This window comes from Rhinolophus hipposideros, assembly GCF_964194185.1.
Source record: "Rhinolophus hipposideros genome assembly, chromosome: 8".
Taxonomy (NCBI): Eukaryota; Metazoa; Chordata; class Mammalia; order Chiroptera; family Rhinolophidae; genus Rhinolophus; species Rhinolophus hipposideros.
This window is the reverse complement of record NC_138054.1, coordinates 91,646,332-91,660,347: the sequence shown is the minus strand read 5'-3', so window position 1 is coordinate 91,660,347 and position 14,016 is coordinate 91,646,332. Positions and strand designations below refer to the sequence as shown.

The window sequence follows — 14,016 nt, the reverse complement described above, 5'->3', positions numbered from 1 at the left end:
AAGCTGTGGTTATAAACCTGAACAAATGCTTTTATATTCAGAGTAACGGAGTAATTATTTGTGAAGCTGATTCTGAATACATAAAAGAAAACCGCAGAGTGGCAGTGCGCTATAGACAGCGTATTAGGAATGTCTGAGCCTCTGGAGAGTTCCTTTTTAAATGAAGCACAACAGACCCTGCAGCTTTAAAAATATGTAAGAAATTGTAATCATTAAAAATAAAGCACGTAACCAAGAATACCCTGAAATTCATCTCGTGAGGAGGCAAAAACTGAACAAATAAAATGATAAGAGTTCAGTTTATTTCACTTTGAAATTCCATAATGGCATTTTGCAATATTTCAATTTTTGGTAAGAATCTTTTGGTGGAGCTGCCATTTTTAATTAGTTAAATTTATGCTCTGCTCTGGAATGGGATGACATTGAAAAGGCCTACAGTTCTGTGGCATCTAAATTTGATGAGGCATTCAAAAGATCACAAAGACAATTTATAAAAGATTTATCATAGAAACATACTCTGAACACATGCAGAAAGACAATGCCTCAGAAAATATGTGGGCCAAAATATATGTTCTAAAATGAAGAAACTGGGCCATCCCGGCGGCTCAGGTGCTGTGTTCCTAACCCCCGGGTCCCAGTTCGATTCCGACATGGGCCAGTGAGCTGCGCCCTCTACAGCTAAGATTGTGAACAACGGCAATCCCTGGAGCTGGGCTGCCCTGAGCAGACAGCAACCATGGACAGCAAGTGTGAGCGGCCATCAGGCGGAGGCCCTATGAGCAGCCACTGACAACCATCGACCGACTGCCTCAGTGGGACGGGGGTGGGGGGTGTGTGTAGGGGGGTGAGGTGGGGTGGGGACCACACGCAGGCTCATAATACCAGCATGGGCCAGGGAGCTGTGTCCTATAACTAGACTAAGAAACAACGGCTTGAACCAGAGTGGGGGGAGAAAGGGGGACAAAAAAAGTAAAAAAATAATAAATAAAATCAATAAATTTAGAATAGAGTATTTTCTCAATGAAGAATACTATGATGTACAGAGAAGAATCAATGAAATGTCAGAAATGTCAAATTTACTAAATATAAATGCAACTTTTGAGTCGGCTCGGTGGCTCAGGCAGTTGGAGCTCCGTGCTCCTGACTCCGAAGGCTGCTGGTTCGATTCCCACATGGGTCAGTGGGCTCTCAACCACAAGGTTGCCGGTTGGACTCCTCGAGTTCCCAAGGGACGGTGGGCTCTGCCCCCTGCAACTAGCAATGGCAACTGGACCCGAAGCTGAGCTGCGCCCTCCACAACTAAGATTGAAAGGACAACTTGACTTGGAAAAAAGTCCTGGAAGTACATACTGTTCCCCAATAAAGTCCTGTTCCCTTTTCCCAATAAAATCCTTAAAAAAAAAAAAAAGCAACTTTTATGAAGATGGAAAGCAATGTTACGAAAGGAAAAAAAAGGCTTTCAATATATATTCTTCAGAAAACCAGTGGTGACACAGTGTGGAAGTGAGAATCCCAAGGCCTGCTGGCGAGTCCTGCCTGCTGATTCCACACTGGCCTGACGACTTGCTTCTGTCCAACAGTGCAGTGGATGTGAGGGTGCAGATTTCACGGCTAGGTCACCGGAAGCCTTGCGGCATCTCCTAGGCCTCTGGAACATGCTTTCTGGGCAAGCTGGCTAATCAGTAGCAACCCCACTAGCCCGAGTCTGTTATGTTGTGAGGAAGCCCAATCTAGCGGGGGGACAGGCCCCCTGGGAGAGATGTAGGCCATCCTCAGCTGTACCAGCCACCCCAGCTGAGGCATCTGGGGGCACATAAGTACAGACGCCATGTGGAACATGGCGACCACTTGCCATGGACGGCGACCACACCCAGAAAGCCCAGGTGAGAACTGTCCAGCTGAGCCCAGTCCACCCACCGACCATGAGAGAAAACCCAATTGTTCTCGCAGCCACTATGTTTTGCTGTCAGCAATACATAACCAAATATCAGAGACAAATACCTAATAAACTCATTAATGTATATGAGTGTATGTCAAAAATCATGATTCTGCTTCTGCTACTTTTAATGTTCACATCAATGATTTTAAAAATCTGTTTTAATGTACAGTTTTTGAAGAAATATATTTTTGAAAGTAGTTTTGAGTAAACCTTTTAATAGGTTCTCCAATGTAATAAAACCAGTGTTGGTCAATAAATATTTCAAAATATCACATAATTTTAATTATTTTAAGCACCCCTTTTGTTCTCAGAAATGTTCTGGTTTGCAGATGAATTACGCGGTCACCTTGTCCACAGGCCACTCTAAGGGCGCTGGCTTACAATGAATGATGGCAAAGCCATCGGAGCTTTTCAAGCTGCATGGCCTGGTGTGACCTGAGTTTGGAGGCTCCCTTTGGCTGCAGTGTCGGGAACAGGAGGGAGGTGGTCAGGAGAGGCTGTTTCATACTCCACCAAGAGACACAGTGGTGACAACGGCAAAACTACTGATTTATGTACATGCATTTTGTAATTGGCCGCCTCATTCAACTCGTGAGTCCTGTTAGTTTTCGTTTGGTTCTTTAAAGACATACAAATGGAGGTAGCTCTTTCAATATTTCTATCTCTTATTATTTGTCTAATTGTGTTGGCTAAAACTTCCAGAAGAATGTAAAATACGGTTTTATTTCCTTTCCTTTTCTCATTTAAAAAGTTTTTAAATGATAAATATTTGTGTTAATGCCATACTTAAATCAACTGATTCACCAGAGGGTAGAGGCGCCTCCTTTAGGATTTTAACAATGCTGTTCCCGTCATCACTTTTTCAATAAGGTCAAAGTGACCGAACCCTCCAAGGAGCTGGTGACTTTTGAGACTTGACAGCCTTTGGTGCTGATCCAAGTTCACGGAAAAGGACTAACCGAGAAGGACCAAGGGTATATAGCACACTGCTGGGCTCAAGCACGAGGAAGTGGACTGTCCCAGGGAGTGACAGGGTGTCTCAGGGAGTGGCAGACTGTCCCACAGAGTGACAAACTGCCCCAGAGGATGATGGACTGTCCCAGGGAGTGATGGGCCATCCCAGGAAGTGACAGACTGTCCCATAGAGTGATGGACTGTCCCAGGGAGTGATGGGGCGTCCTAAGGAGTGACAGACCAGGTCGTTCTGAGTTTGCAAGAACATGTCTCTTAGTATTTCAGAGAGCAGTCTGGATGCCTACCTCCCGCTCTTCTTCCATGTCCAGGAAATAACCTGTTGGAAATGGAGTGATCACAGTACCAGAGCCAGACAGATTTCTTCTCTACTTGTCAAGCTGGGGTTTGGCTGCAACTTACAATTCATTTTCACTTTCAAGATAATACACTGTTATACAACGAGAAGCCACAGCTTTGAGAAAAATGAAAGTCAGATTTGAATTTCCATAGAGGATCCAAAGGGATCGAGGAAAAGAAAAAAGCTAACAGAACACTAACACTGGATAAATTAATGGGTTAGGTTTTTATCAACAACTTCTAATTGAACATATGCAAGTTCATGCCTTTTTATTATTAAATTGTTATTTAATCACATTTTTCAAATAAAAAGTTTACAAAGAAAAATACCTTGAGAAGTCTCTGCTATCAAGTCCAAATAATGAAATTTTTAAAGCATTTTATTTTTTCTAGAGCAGGGTTGTCAAACCTTTTCTGTAAAGGGTCAGATAGTATTTTAGGACTTGTGGGCAACTACTGTGTCGAAACTACTCACGTCTGAAGGTGCAGTGTGAAACACCCATAGGCAATATGTAAATGAATGAGTTTTGCTGGGTTCTAATAAAACTTTATTTACAGACATGGAAATTTGAATTTCATACCATTTTTAGGTATCACAAATTATTACCCTTCTTTTGATTTCTTAAAAACGATTACAAATATAATAAAACCCAGGTGGCAGGTCACACGGCTGGCTGACTCTTGTTTGGGGCACCTAACGCTGCTATCAGAGTATAAAACGACAACAGTGATGACAAATTCTCTATAGTCCTTTACACGCAATGATGACACTAATGAAAAATTGTCAGTGAGACAGCGAAAAGGTGCCGTTTCCATGGATCCCAGTGGCCCACCATGAGCAATGCTCCTTACATCCGGCCGAAATCATCTCCGGCTGTTGGTTCTGCTCTCTTGCTGCCAATCTTAAGTCACAAGTCAATTCAAGACCACCATTTCCCCACCCAGACTCCCCGTCTTAGCTAGTACATTCATCCCCTACATTCCAGTTCACTGGGTCTTTTAGAACCTTGGTTTTGTCCTTCTGCTTTGTGTTGCCTGGGAATGTGACAAACACATCTCCATTGACATCACTCGGGAATTCTGAGCATGCCAAGCCAGAGCCCTTCTCCCAGACAAGAGTCTCCTCACCAGGTTGGAGACGGTGCGTCAGTCGACCCCGTTTGAGCAGAATTTCCTCTCTGAATTATTTTCATGTTTGTGTTTCTGTATCTGGCCATAAGGATAATTTGAGAAATTTTTGTCAAGCGCAGTCTCAGTAGTAGCCAGTTACTAGCTAAAAATTCCACCAAGGGAGGCAATTGCGTTGCGGTGATGAGAAATGTGCTCACTTTACTACAGCTGCTGAGCCCCTGGGGGCTCTTGTGAGACCCTCGCTGGGCTCCTCCTATCTGAGATCAGAGTCAGTACCTGTTATCTCCAATGTTATGGAGGACCAAACCCAAACTAACCCACGTTTCTTGGAACAATTTGGTCCCAGCCACTCCCCCACCCCAACACCAGCCCCCAGGCTCAGCCCTGTATAAACAGTAGCTTTTAGTTCTGACATCTTATGAGTAAGTGATCATGCTGACAAGATGGGGTGGGGCAGTCCTCTAGCTCATACCCACACAAACAGCTTTCTCTGCAACTTCTACGCAGCCAGCCACCTCTTCTCTTCCCAAAGACTCCACTTTATGGAACAACACTAGCTCAGACTTGGTCCCTTTACCTTATGTGACAACTTTCAATTTCTTCCATTTCAATAGCAGCCCGTTTCTGCATACGGTAAACGGCCCTTCCTGCCATGGAGCACAACAAGCATATGGGTTCCAACAGCGTTTCTTCCGCACAATTTTCCTGCCAGCCAATTCGAGTCAGTTTATGACATCAGAACTGTTCCCACAGAACAGACTGAAGTCACGACCACAGGCTCATGCTGATGGCTACACTCAGCAGCCAAGGCAACCCAGACAAGCCTTTGAAAAACCCTTGGAAAATAATGCAGTAGTGTACTCATACACCTTTATGAAAACAATTTGGGATTTAAAAATCTTTTTATGGTTATGTCTTCCTTGATAGAGTATTTAATTTTCTTCTGATAGAGCTGAACTGTGTTTTTAAGCCAGTACTGGAACCACACTGATAAGATGGCCTATCCAAAATCAGAAATAAGGTCTTGCCAGGGAGTTTATTCCAACCTCTGTAATACCGAACAGACAATGGAGTGGTCCAGGAAATACTGTGACAATCTCCATGACCTTGTTACGTAACAAGGTCAAGAAAGAAAGCAGTCAACACCCTCAGAGACAGTGAAGCCCCCCAAACCATCCTCAGCTAGACACTGCCACACACGGGATCTGGACAAGTTCACTGAAAAGGCAGTAACAACGTCCCACAGCGCTGCCTGAGAGCTCATCTTCAAAGGCTCTGAAAGTGGCCGCCCACCACAGAGGGATAAGATTTATGGGTACTACCAAAGAAAGGAATTACAATAATCAATACGAAGTGAGCATGGCTTAGAGCAGCCCTACTGTATGATCTTAGTCTCTAAAAGGCAAGAAATGCAGATGGATTATGCCAATAAAACAGATCTTAAAGATGGAGGAAGGATGGCCAGGGCGGTCGCATTACATTCTGGTCACACACAATCCGCGAAGATGTGGATGGACATCATCGTCTGTCCAGCCACAGATTCCCTCCCCAACAGCAGCTCAGTGTACACGGCTCTGGAGGCCGCAGGACCCCTTCCAGCAGGAAACACAGAGGAATTGATTCCCACACAGCAAAGGCAGAAATCAGAGGCAATTAAACCACAGAATTTGGGTCTTTGGACCCCAAGCTGTGGGCCTTGGGCAAACCTCCCATTTCACACGGGGAGAAAGCGAGTGAAGGCTGAAGGGACATGACCCAGAGCACAGAACTGGGGGACCCAGGGCTCTACCTTGCTGCCTCCAGCCTATGTGTGTGCGTGCGTGTGTGCCAACAGGCCAGTGCTTCCCAAAGCTCTGGCCACACTGTGTAGCAGCACTGGGGCTCAGCCACAGGAGAAGGCTGACGGCGTTGTCAGAGGGCCATTTGCCAATCCCAGCTGACAGACCCCACCCAAATCCAGCCACTGCAGGCCAAGAAATTCCCTGACCAAGCCAAGTATTTTCCACTAAAACAAAACTAAATCCTTAACCTCACCTTGGTCTAGCACCACTTTGTATTCACTTAGCAGGCTTGTCTTTCTCTAATAAATTAACATCTGTCATTTTTTTAAGCATTTAACCACTGGGTATGATAGTGAGGACAGATATCCTCATTTTACAAACGAGAGAACTACACGTAGGTCAAATGGTTTGGTCTGAGTCATCGTCACTGTGTCAGAGTCGGGATTTCTAACCTACGATCTCCCCCACTCGACCTTTTTGCTCATTCTTGGTACACACATTCTACTGAAAAGTCCCTACCAACAAACTCTTATTGATGAAAACGGAGAGAAATAGCCATCCAAGTTTCAGATGGCAGTATCACAAACGCGACTCATCTGCAGATCCCCTACAAGCTGGGATCCTTTGTGGGAGTCCAGGTGACAGGCCAGGACTCAGCCCGATGGCCATCGGAAGCGTCCTTCTCCCTATGGTCTCCCTAAAAGAGGAAATTATTCCTTTTCTCTTAGGGTGAGGATGTTCCCAACCTTTCTGCTCATCTCGAAAAGCAAAACACTCGGAAATGGAATAAAAGATCCAACTCAAAACCTCTCTTCAAAATGCTACATAGCCAACATCTGGTTATCACTCAGCATTTGTGGTTAGAAAATGTCGTATTTATTTGGAAGCCGTTTATGGAAGTAGCAGAGTACTGGGAATTTTACAATAGCCCGCATGCCTGTGTGAAATGGTCACAGCTGTGCTCCCTCATTCCACAGAACATGGCCTGGAGACACATTTCCATAGAATCCCAATAAGCAATCACTGTGCACACCCAGATGGCTTATTTGATCACAGGACACAGAGGCTCAGGCTACTGTGATGTTCTTTTCCCCTTCACTGCTCTGAGGCAGCAAAACTCCAGCCAGACAGCAAAGATACCAGAGCCACAGCCTGCTCCTGCCAGGCGCCCACCCCCATCTGCCGACGCTGCCCTTTCAGCCCAGACCTGCCCCCAGTGCATTGGACCCCAGCCCCAGCCGCAGCCCCAAGCCGGAAGACCCAAGTCCGGAACCCCCTGGTTTGGGCACCTCGGATATTTTCAACTCTCCCAATTATCACACACTCCCTGAGCTGGTTCAGCCAGTGATTCAATTCTCTGCCTCCATCTGACCAAAAGAGAACTGTGCACTACTGAAGCCATCATCCGTTGGAGGGGCGGGTGGGTGGAAAGGAGAGGCTGGCATCTATGAATATACTCTGAAATGTAGGATTCAAATAGGTGGGCGTGTCCTGAATGTACCGTCCTTTAAATGCTGGAGGGGTCTTCCACTTGCTAGAATGTATTTGATCAGAAGTTCATATTCTCAAGCTTCCCATTTGGAAGCCAGCACGTGTTCTGTAGATTTTCAGGCTGCCTGCCCGGCCGCCCTGACACAGCCCAGCTGCTGAGTCCCCTTATTAAACACAGCTGAACAGGAGCACTGGACCAGGTTCATTAGCCGTTTGGTACCACTGGCATCCCAAACTGACTGAGATAGCCTATTTGCCACAGGGCTGGGGCCCGCACCCAGAACAAACTGCTTCCCCAGGAAATCAAATAAAAAAGATACCATACGCAGGGCTGAAAAGGAGCTCTCAGCCTCAGGAGCATGACTGGATTACAGGACTCAAACTCCAGCAGGGTCGGGACTGGGTTCCAGACGGTCACCTCATCACTGCCCAAACAGCCTGGCGACGGCTGTCCATGGCACCACTGTCCTGGGGGGATGAAGCACTGGCCCCGCGTCACGTCGTCTGGACACGTCCTAAACTTTCTGTATCATTCCAAATTCTGAGTGCTGCGAGGCATCCTGTGGCCTCAGCACGTGCTTGGGGGGCTGTCCCTCCCTGACACTGTCCTCTACCTGCTTTCCAATGTCAAGGGCTCGGGCAGCAGGAGCAGAGGAGAGGGTCAGAGAGTGAGCCCACGTTTGTGCCTGGGAAGTCTCCTCGGCTTCCAGGAAACACGTCGGATTCTTTGGCCTTCCCTCGATGTGGCTCAATTTTGCAAGCTACTACTTTTTCAAACCACAAGCACCCAATCATTCCGCACCTGCGCTCCGGTCACACAGCCCTGCGGGTCCCCATTGGGCTGACCCCTGACTCACCTTGGGATTGGTGCGCTGCTGCAGCCTCCGCTCTTCCCTCTCTCTCTGCAGCCGCTCAAACTCTTCTCTAATTTCAGCGGGCGTTCTCCTCCTTTCCACAACCTGTGGGCACAATCAAGAGAACAGTTAAGGACCCAGGAAGTGAGGAAAACACCCACAAGCACTGGTCGTTAACTTGTGTGCACATGTTGCCCAGGGCCGGTAATTCCTTTCCCCCGGGACTTTGAGCGATGTCAACGGGACCGGGATGAGTGTCCCCTCCAGACAGCTTCAGGCCCTGGCGAGGTGAGGTTCACCATCACAGCCACCCAGTTCTGGGCCCTGGTCAGTCCCAAGGTCATGGTCTCCAGAGAGACGTAGCAGTATTTCCTCCATTTAGTAACTTATCTCTGAGGCTGCAGGAATCTTACAAAGAGAACGACACCTTAACTCTCACAGTTAAGATTTCCTAACAAGCCCCAGGTAACAAGTGTTCAGCATCAAAACGAAGGCAAAGCTGTACCCAATGGCACTGCCACTTCTCCCGGTGTGCTACGCCAGCACGTCAGATGCCCTCTGAACACCCTCAAGTCTGGCGGTTTTTCAAACCATGACACTCTTCCCCCCACAATACGATATGAAGATCAGAATGTATGGTTATCAGTTACACTTCAGTATGAACACTACTCAGGGACCAAACAGCAGACCATGGTAACATGCAGGGTGTGACAATGATGTCACATCCACGAGAAAATAAGACACTCATCTTGGCCTTTCCTAGTTTATCATGAAAGGGAGACAATCTATTTGAGATTTCAGAGGCAGGGAAAGGCCACTGTGGACCTCAGGTGTCACATCCGGGAAAGAGGAAATGTACCATGTGATTTCTAAGGGTCCCCAATTCTAGGGCCTGGGAGAAACACAGAGGGTGGGAGCAGAACAGACACGACTGAAGCCATTAGATGGATGAGAGGGGAGAAAAGACGAAACAGCATCTCCTTGTATCCGTGGGAGAGGTACAGGGAAGTCTTGAGGCTGCTCAGAGAACATCTAAAAAAGGTAGAAGATGTGAGAAAAAGCTATCTTGGAAATCGCAAGCTTAAAAAAATTATTTTTAAAAATACATGCTTACAGCAAAAAAAAAAAAAAAATCAAAGCAGTACAGTAGGATATGAAGGAAAAAGTACAATTTTCCCTATACCACCCTCCCTCTTCTCACAGGCCAGAACTTTTTATATATCTTCCTAAAAATCTTCTATGAATATGTATGTATGTATATATTTTAACATAAATGAGGTCACAGGATAGGTTCTGTGCAACTTGATCTTATTATCCAGCAATATAGAAAAATAAATTCAAAAATTGGCTAGCCTATCCGAAACTACTTTTGAGAAATTTGTTCACTAAAGCTTTCAGGAAATACACAGGAAATAATGAAAACAACATTTTCTCCTCTAATAACCCAGTGTAAATCACTAAGTCCTGAAAAGGGGTAAGGTGGTTCTTTTCAAGGAAGTGTTAAAATAAAAACACTGTTAAAACCACCCACGAACTAAAAGTCCTTAAATGGCATGACAATGCCTGCTCTGTGACCTCACAAACACTTACTCGGTTAAACTGAACTGAGATGGCGAGCTCACTCTGCCAGTTCGTATAAACAGTGAGGGCATGTGCACCCATTTACGGCACTTTCCCTGCCCCAAGGTCACCGGCTGGGACAAAAAGCGATGTACAGCTTTTCAAAGCTTGTATTATCTTCTCAATCTGCTCTCAGCCTCTCCGTTCATCAAAAGAAAAAATAAAAGTGCCTTAGGGCAATGTAGGTAGTCAACTATTCCATTTCACCTTGAAGATGAAGAAAAATGGATTAAAATAGTTTAAAAGTTGTTCATGACTCTTAAACCCCAATTCGGTGGATCTGTGACTCTGGAACCACAACCTACTTGGACTCCTGCCAACGGTGACATAAGCGACTCATTACTAAGGAAGGAGGGTCTAGATGGGAAGCGCTTCTTCCATAAGGCCCAGAGTCACGGGCTGTTCTATCTGGATGAAAACTTTCACACTGAATATTCTATTCAGCGGGACGCTAATGTTAAGAACGTAGACTAAACAAAAGTTTATTAGCTCTAACTTTAACCAGTGACATACTCCATGAATATGCCCCCCTTTTTTTTTTAAATGAATAGATTTGTAAGACCCCAGGAATTAAAAGACTGGAAGGCACCAGGCCCCACAGAGACCAGAGCAGAACAAAATTTGTTTTCAGGACTTTCAGCTGCCTGACCTTGGCTGATTAAATTAATAGCTGCAAATTACTTTCTCTCTGCCACGCTCTGTGATAAGCTACAGAGGCAAATATTGCAAAGGTGATAAGTCATTCCATTTCTAGTTGTATTTTCAGGTTTGCAAATAGTTGGTGCATAATCAGAACTAACCGTAAAGTCAAGTGCTGCCCTCTCTGGAGCATGAAGAACTTGGCAGGACAGGGGACCTCACTCCAACTCCCGCAGGCCCCTGACACCTCTTATTATTTATGTTCTTCTTCACCCAGAGTACATTATGACAGAGAACAGAAGAACAGTAAGCCAGCGGCAAGTGCCTTTCTCAACCTCAGTAACCTTTAGATATAAGTATCTGGGAACACCGCATCCTAAACTGCATTACAGGTGGTAAAATCCCAGGCATTTTGAACGTTTTCATCAACAGTGTATCATATGCAGCCCATACAGTTAGCTCCTCTAACTGCAATCTAGCACCTGTACTGCTCTCCTTGCCCATCCACCAACTATCCCTGTGCCAGCCAGGAAGACCGACTGACCCTGTGGAAGAGGGGAACACAGGTCTCTGAAAGCGAGGTGGCCTGCTGGAAAGAGGATGGAAACCCAGCTCCCTGACATCACCTCTGACCCCAGGTAAGTCACTTCACCTTTCCAAGCGTCCGTTCCCTCCTAAGTGGGCGATTACACTACATGATGCCTGTGGTGTCGTCTGGTTTGAAGATTCTGGCTAGTCAACTTTGATTTTGGAATAATTTTAAAAAATTATTTAGAACAGTTGCAAAGATATCACAGGAAGTTCTTGTATACCTTTCACCCAGCTTCCCGTTATCATCTCACATGACCAAATGACAGCTGTCAAATCTAGAAACTGACATTAGTAGATTACTATTAACTAAACCCGGACTTTCTGGATTTCACTAGTTTTTCCACTAACATCCCAAGGCTGCATTTAGTCATCATGTCTCCTCTAATCCATGAGTGTCCAAGGCCCAGTTTTCATGACCTTGGGCACATTACAGCCCTTCATCAAGGTTGACTTTCTTAGACACTGTAAGACTGATGTCAGAGTCCCAGGGAAAAGTGGAATATGGATAATGGAAAGGACTGCAGACAAAAACGACACTGTGGGTGACTTGGCCCCGGGGGAGCTTCTCTAACTGATTTACCACTGGAGAGTGCTAGCTGAGTTACGTGGCTTTCATCCCACGTGCCACCTGTCACCACATTCAACACTGTCCAAGTAGTCACAGCTCACAGCTGGACTTTCGTCACCCTGAAGAAGAGACCGAGTTCATTTTCAACGTGGTTACCTGAATAAACACCGCTAACCCACTTCAAGAACCAAAATGGCCAGTCTTACACGTTGGGAATGGTTGTGTTACATTCCTTTGGAATCCTGCCAGAGAATGACAATCTCTTGAAGTTTAAAAAAAAAAAAAATCTGAAAATTTACCTAATCATTGAAAACAGGGCCAATACTTTATGCAATCTAAAGAAACTCCATTTCATCTTCAATGCCCACCAACAGAAAGGGGGTGCTCCCAGTGCTGGGGCGGGGAGCGGGCCATGTCTCTGGAGTCTCTGGCATCTCTGGATTAAAGGCGGATCAGACACTAAGGGTTTTAATAGTGACTGACCGGATGGTTAGACTAACAGACACGTGGTCAGTGGGGCAGAGGCTCTGACTGAAGTGTGAGAAGCCTCCTAGGAAACAGGCCGCCAGCTGGAGCTGTCCTTGGAGGAAGCAGGAAGCAGCTCCGTACGACACGTTCGGGCTCAGTGAGGCTTCTCCTTCAGTGTGGAGCATGGGCTCAGCTTTCCTATCGCATGTCAGGCACCGGTACCCACGTGGGTAACTATCTGGGGAGGTGTCTTCATGTAGTCTCCTTGAAGGCATTTTTATCTTCAGTGAAGGCTTAGTATCAATGCAAAAAAAAAAAAAAAAAAAGCAAAAAGCTAATTCTGATCGATGAGAACTTGATTTTCTTAAAGCACTTTACTAAAAAATATGAATATAAACACTCATCTAGTCACCATCTGTGACTGCATACATACTTTTAGAATCGCTACTGTGTGTGTGGTTTTGCTTTGTTTCTAATGGAGAGGTAATTCGGTTGGGCAATGGAAGCCATGCAGTATTTTGCCAGGAAGACGTTACCCACAAGAATTGGGATGACACTGCTGGGAATCAAACACCCAGACCGGGAAGTGGGGACATGTAAGAGAGGCCTATGGCTTTTCAGGGGCCTTGACTGCTGCTGTGCAAAACTGCAACCAACACACGTAGGTCTTCAATAAAAGGGATACTTTGAAGTAGTGTATAAAGTGTGAGCAGAAACTTAGTATATGTACAAGAGAATTTTGTTTTCTTTTCAGGATGAAAAATGCTCAACTCAATTAGACTTCCCATTTAGCTACAACAAACTAATTTGACGAGAAGCACTGCTATTTCCATCAAGCCAAAGGACAGAAACCAAATGTGCACTGGAGCCAGGCAGGGCACATGGACGAGTGAAGGGCCAGATGAAACACAGCAGGGAGTGATGGCGGCTGGGACAAGCTGCACAGCATGGCCCAGCCTCAGACTTAGGTGACTGTCGCCTCACGGGGGAATTCACATACAGTGTTGCCAGATCTTCTGATTTTTTAAGAGAAGATAGGAGGCTGGGTTTTTATGCAATCTCCCAAGTTTTAAACGTCAGCAACTACAATTATCGCGTGGCCAACCAAAACATGGCTATAGGCTGAATATGGCCCACAAGCCACCGATATTAAGCAGTAGCGGGAAGGACAACAGAACCCTGTTTCACTAATCTCTACTCCTTATCCAAAGGCGTTTAGAAGGTTTTCATACTAGAATCAGAAGAGATGGGCATATAGGTTTGAGATCAAATACGAAAAGAACTTCCAGGGAAATCTTACACATTGATGAAAAAAATAACTCAATGACAGTCAATTTAATGTTAACAGCCAACCAAAATTTCTTAGGCATCAGAACCAAGTTTCTTTAATGAAACTAAATGACCACACCTACACGTGTTTACAGCAATTTGGCGGTTTACAACCTATATTCATCTTCATTTTCCGGGTAATCACATGGAAGTACAAAGCAGCCAGGAGACTTGCCCAAGGCTCTAAGACTAGTTGGCGGCAGAGCGAAAGAAAACAGAATCTTCTGAATTTGAGTGATTGTTCTTACACGGCATGGCTGCCCGGGGTAACCTACTTCATAGATACTTGCTATC

At 45.5% G+C, this 14,016-nt stretch overlaps 1 protein-coding gene across 1 annotated transcript in view; it reads right to left on the bottom strand.

The window, feature by feature from the left end:
- DNAJC11 (DnaJ heat shock protein family (Hsp40) member C11) overlaps positions 1-14,016 on the bottom strand; it is a 59,095-nt gene that overhangs the window by 21,294 nt on the left and 23,785 nt on the right. The window contains exon 4 of the mRNA XM_081055293.1: positions 8,511-8,612. Coding sequence (XP_080911419.1) covers positions 8,511-8,612 — 102 coding nt within the window. The remainder of the gene's footprint in view (positions 1-8,510; positions 8,613-14,016) is intronic.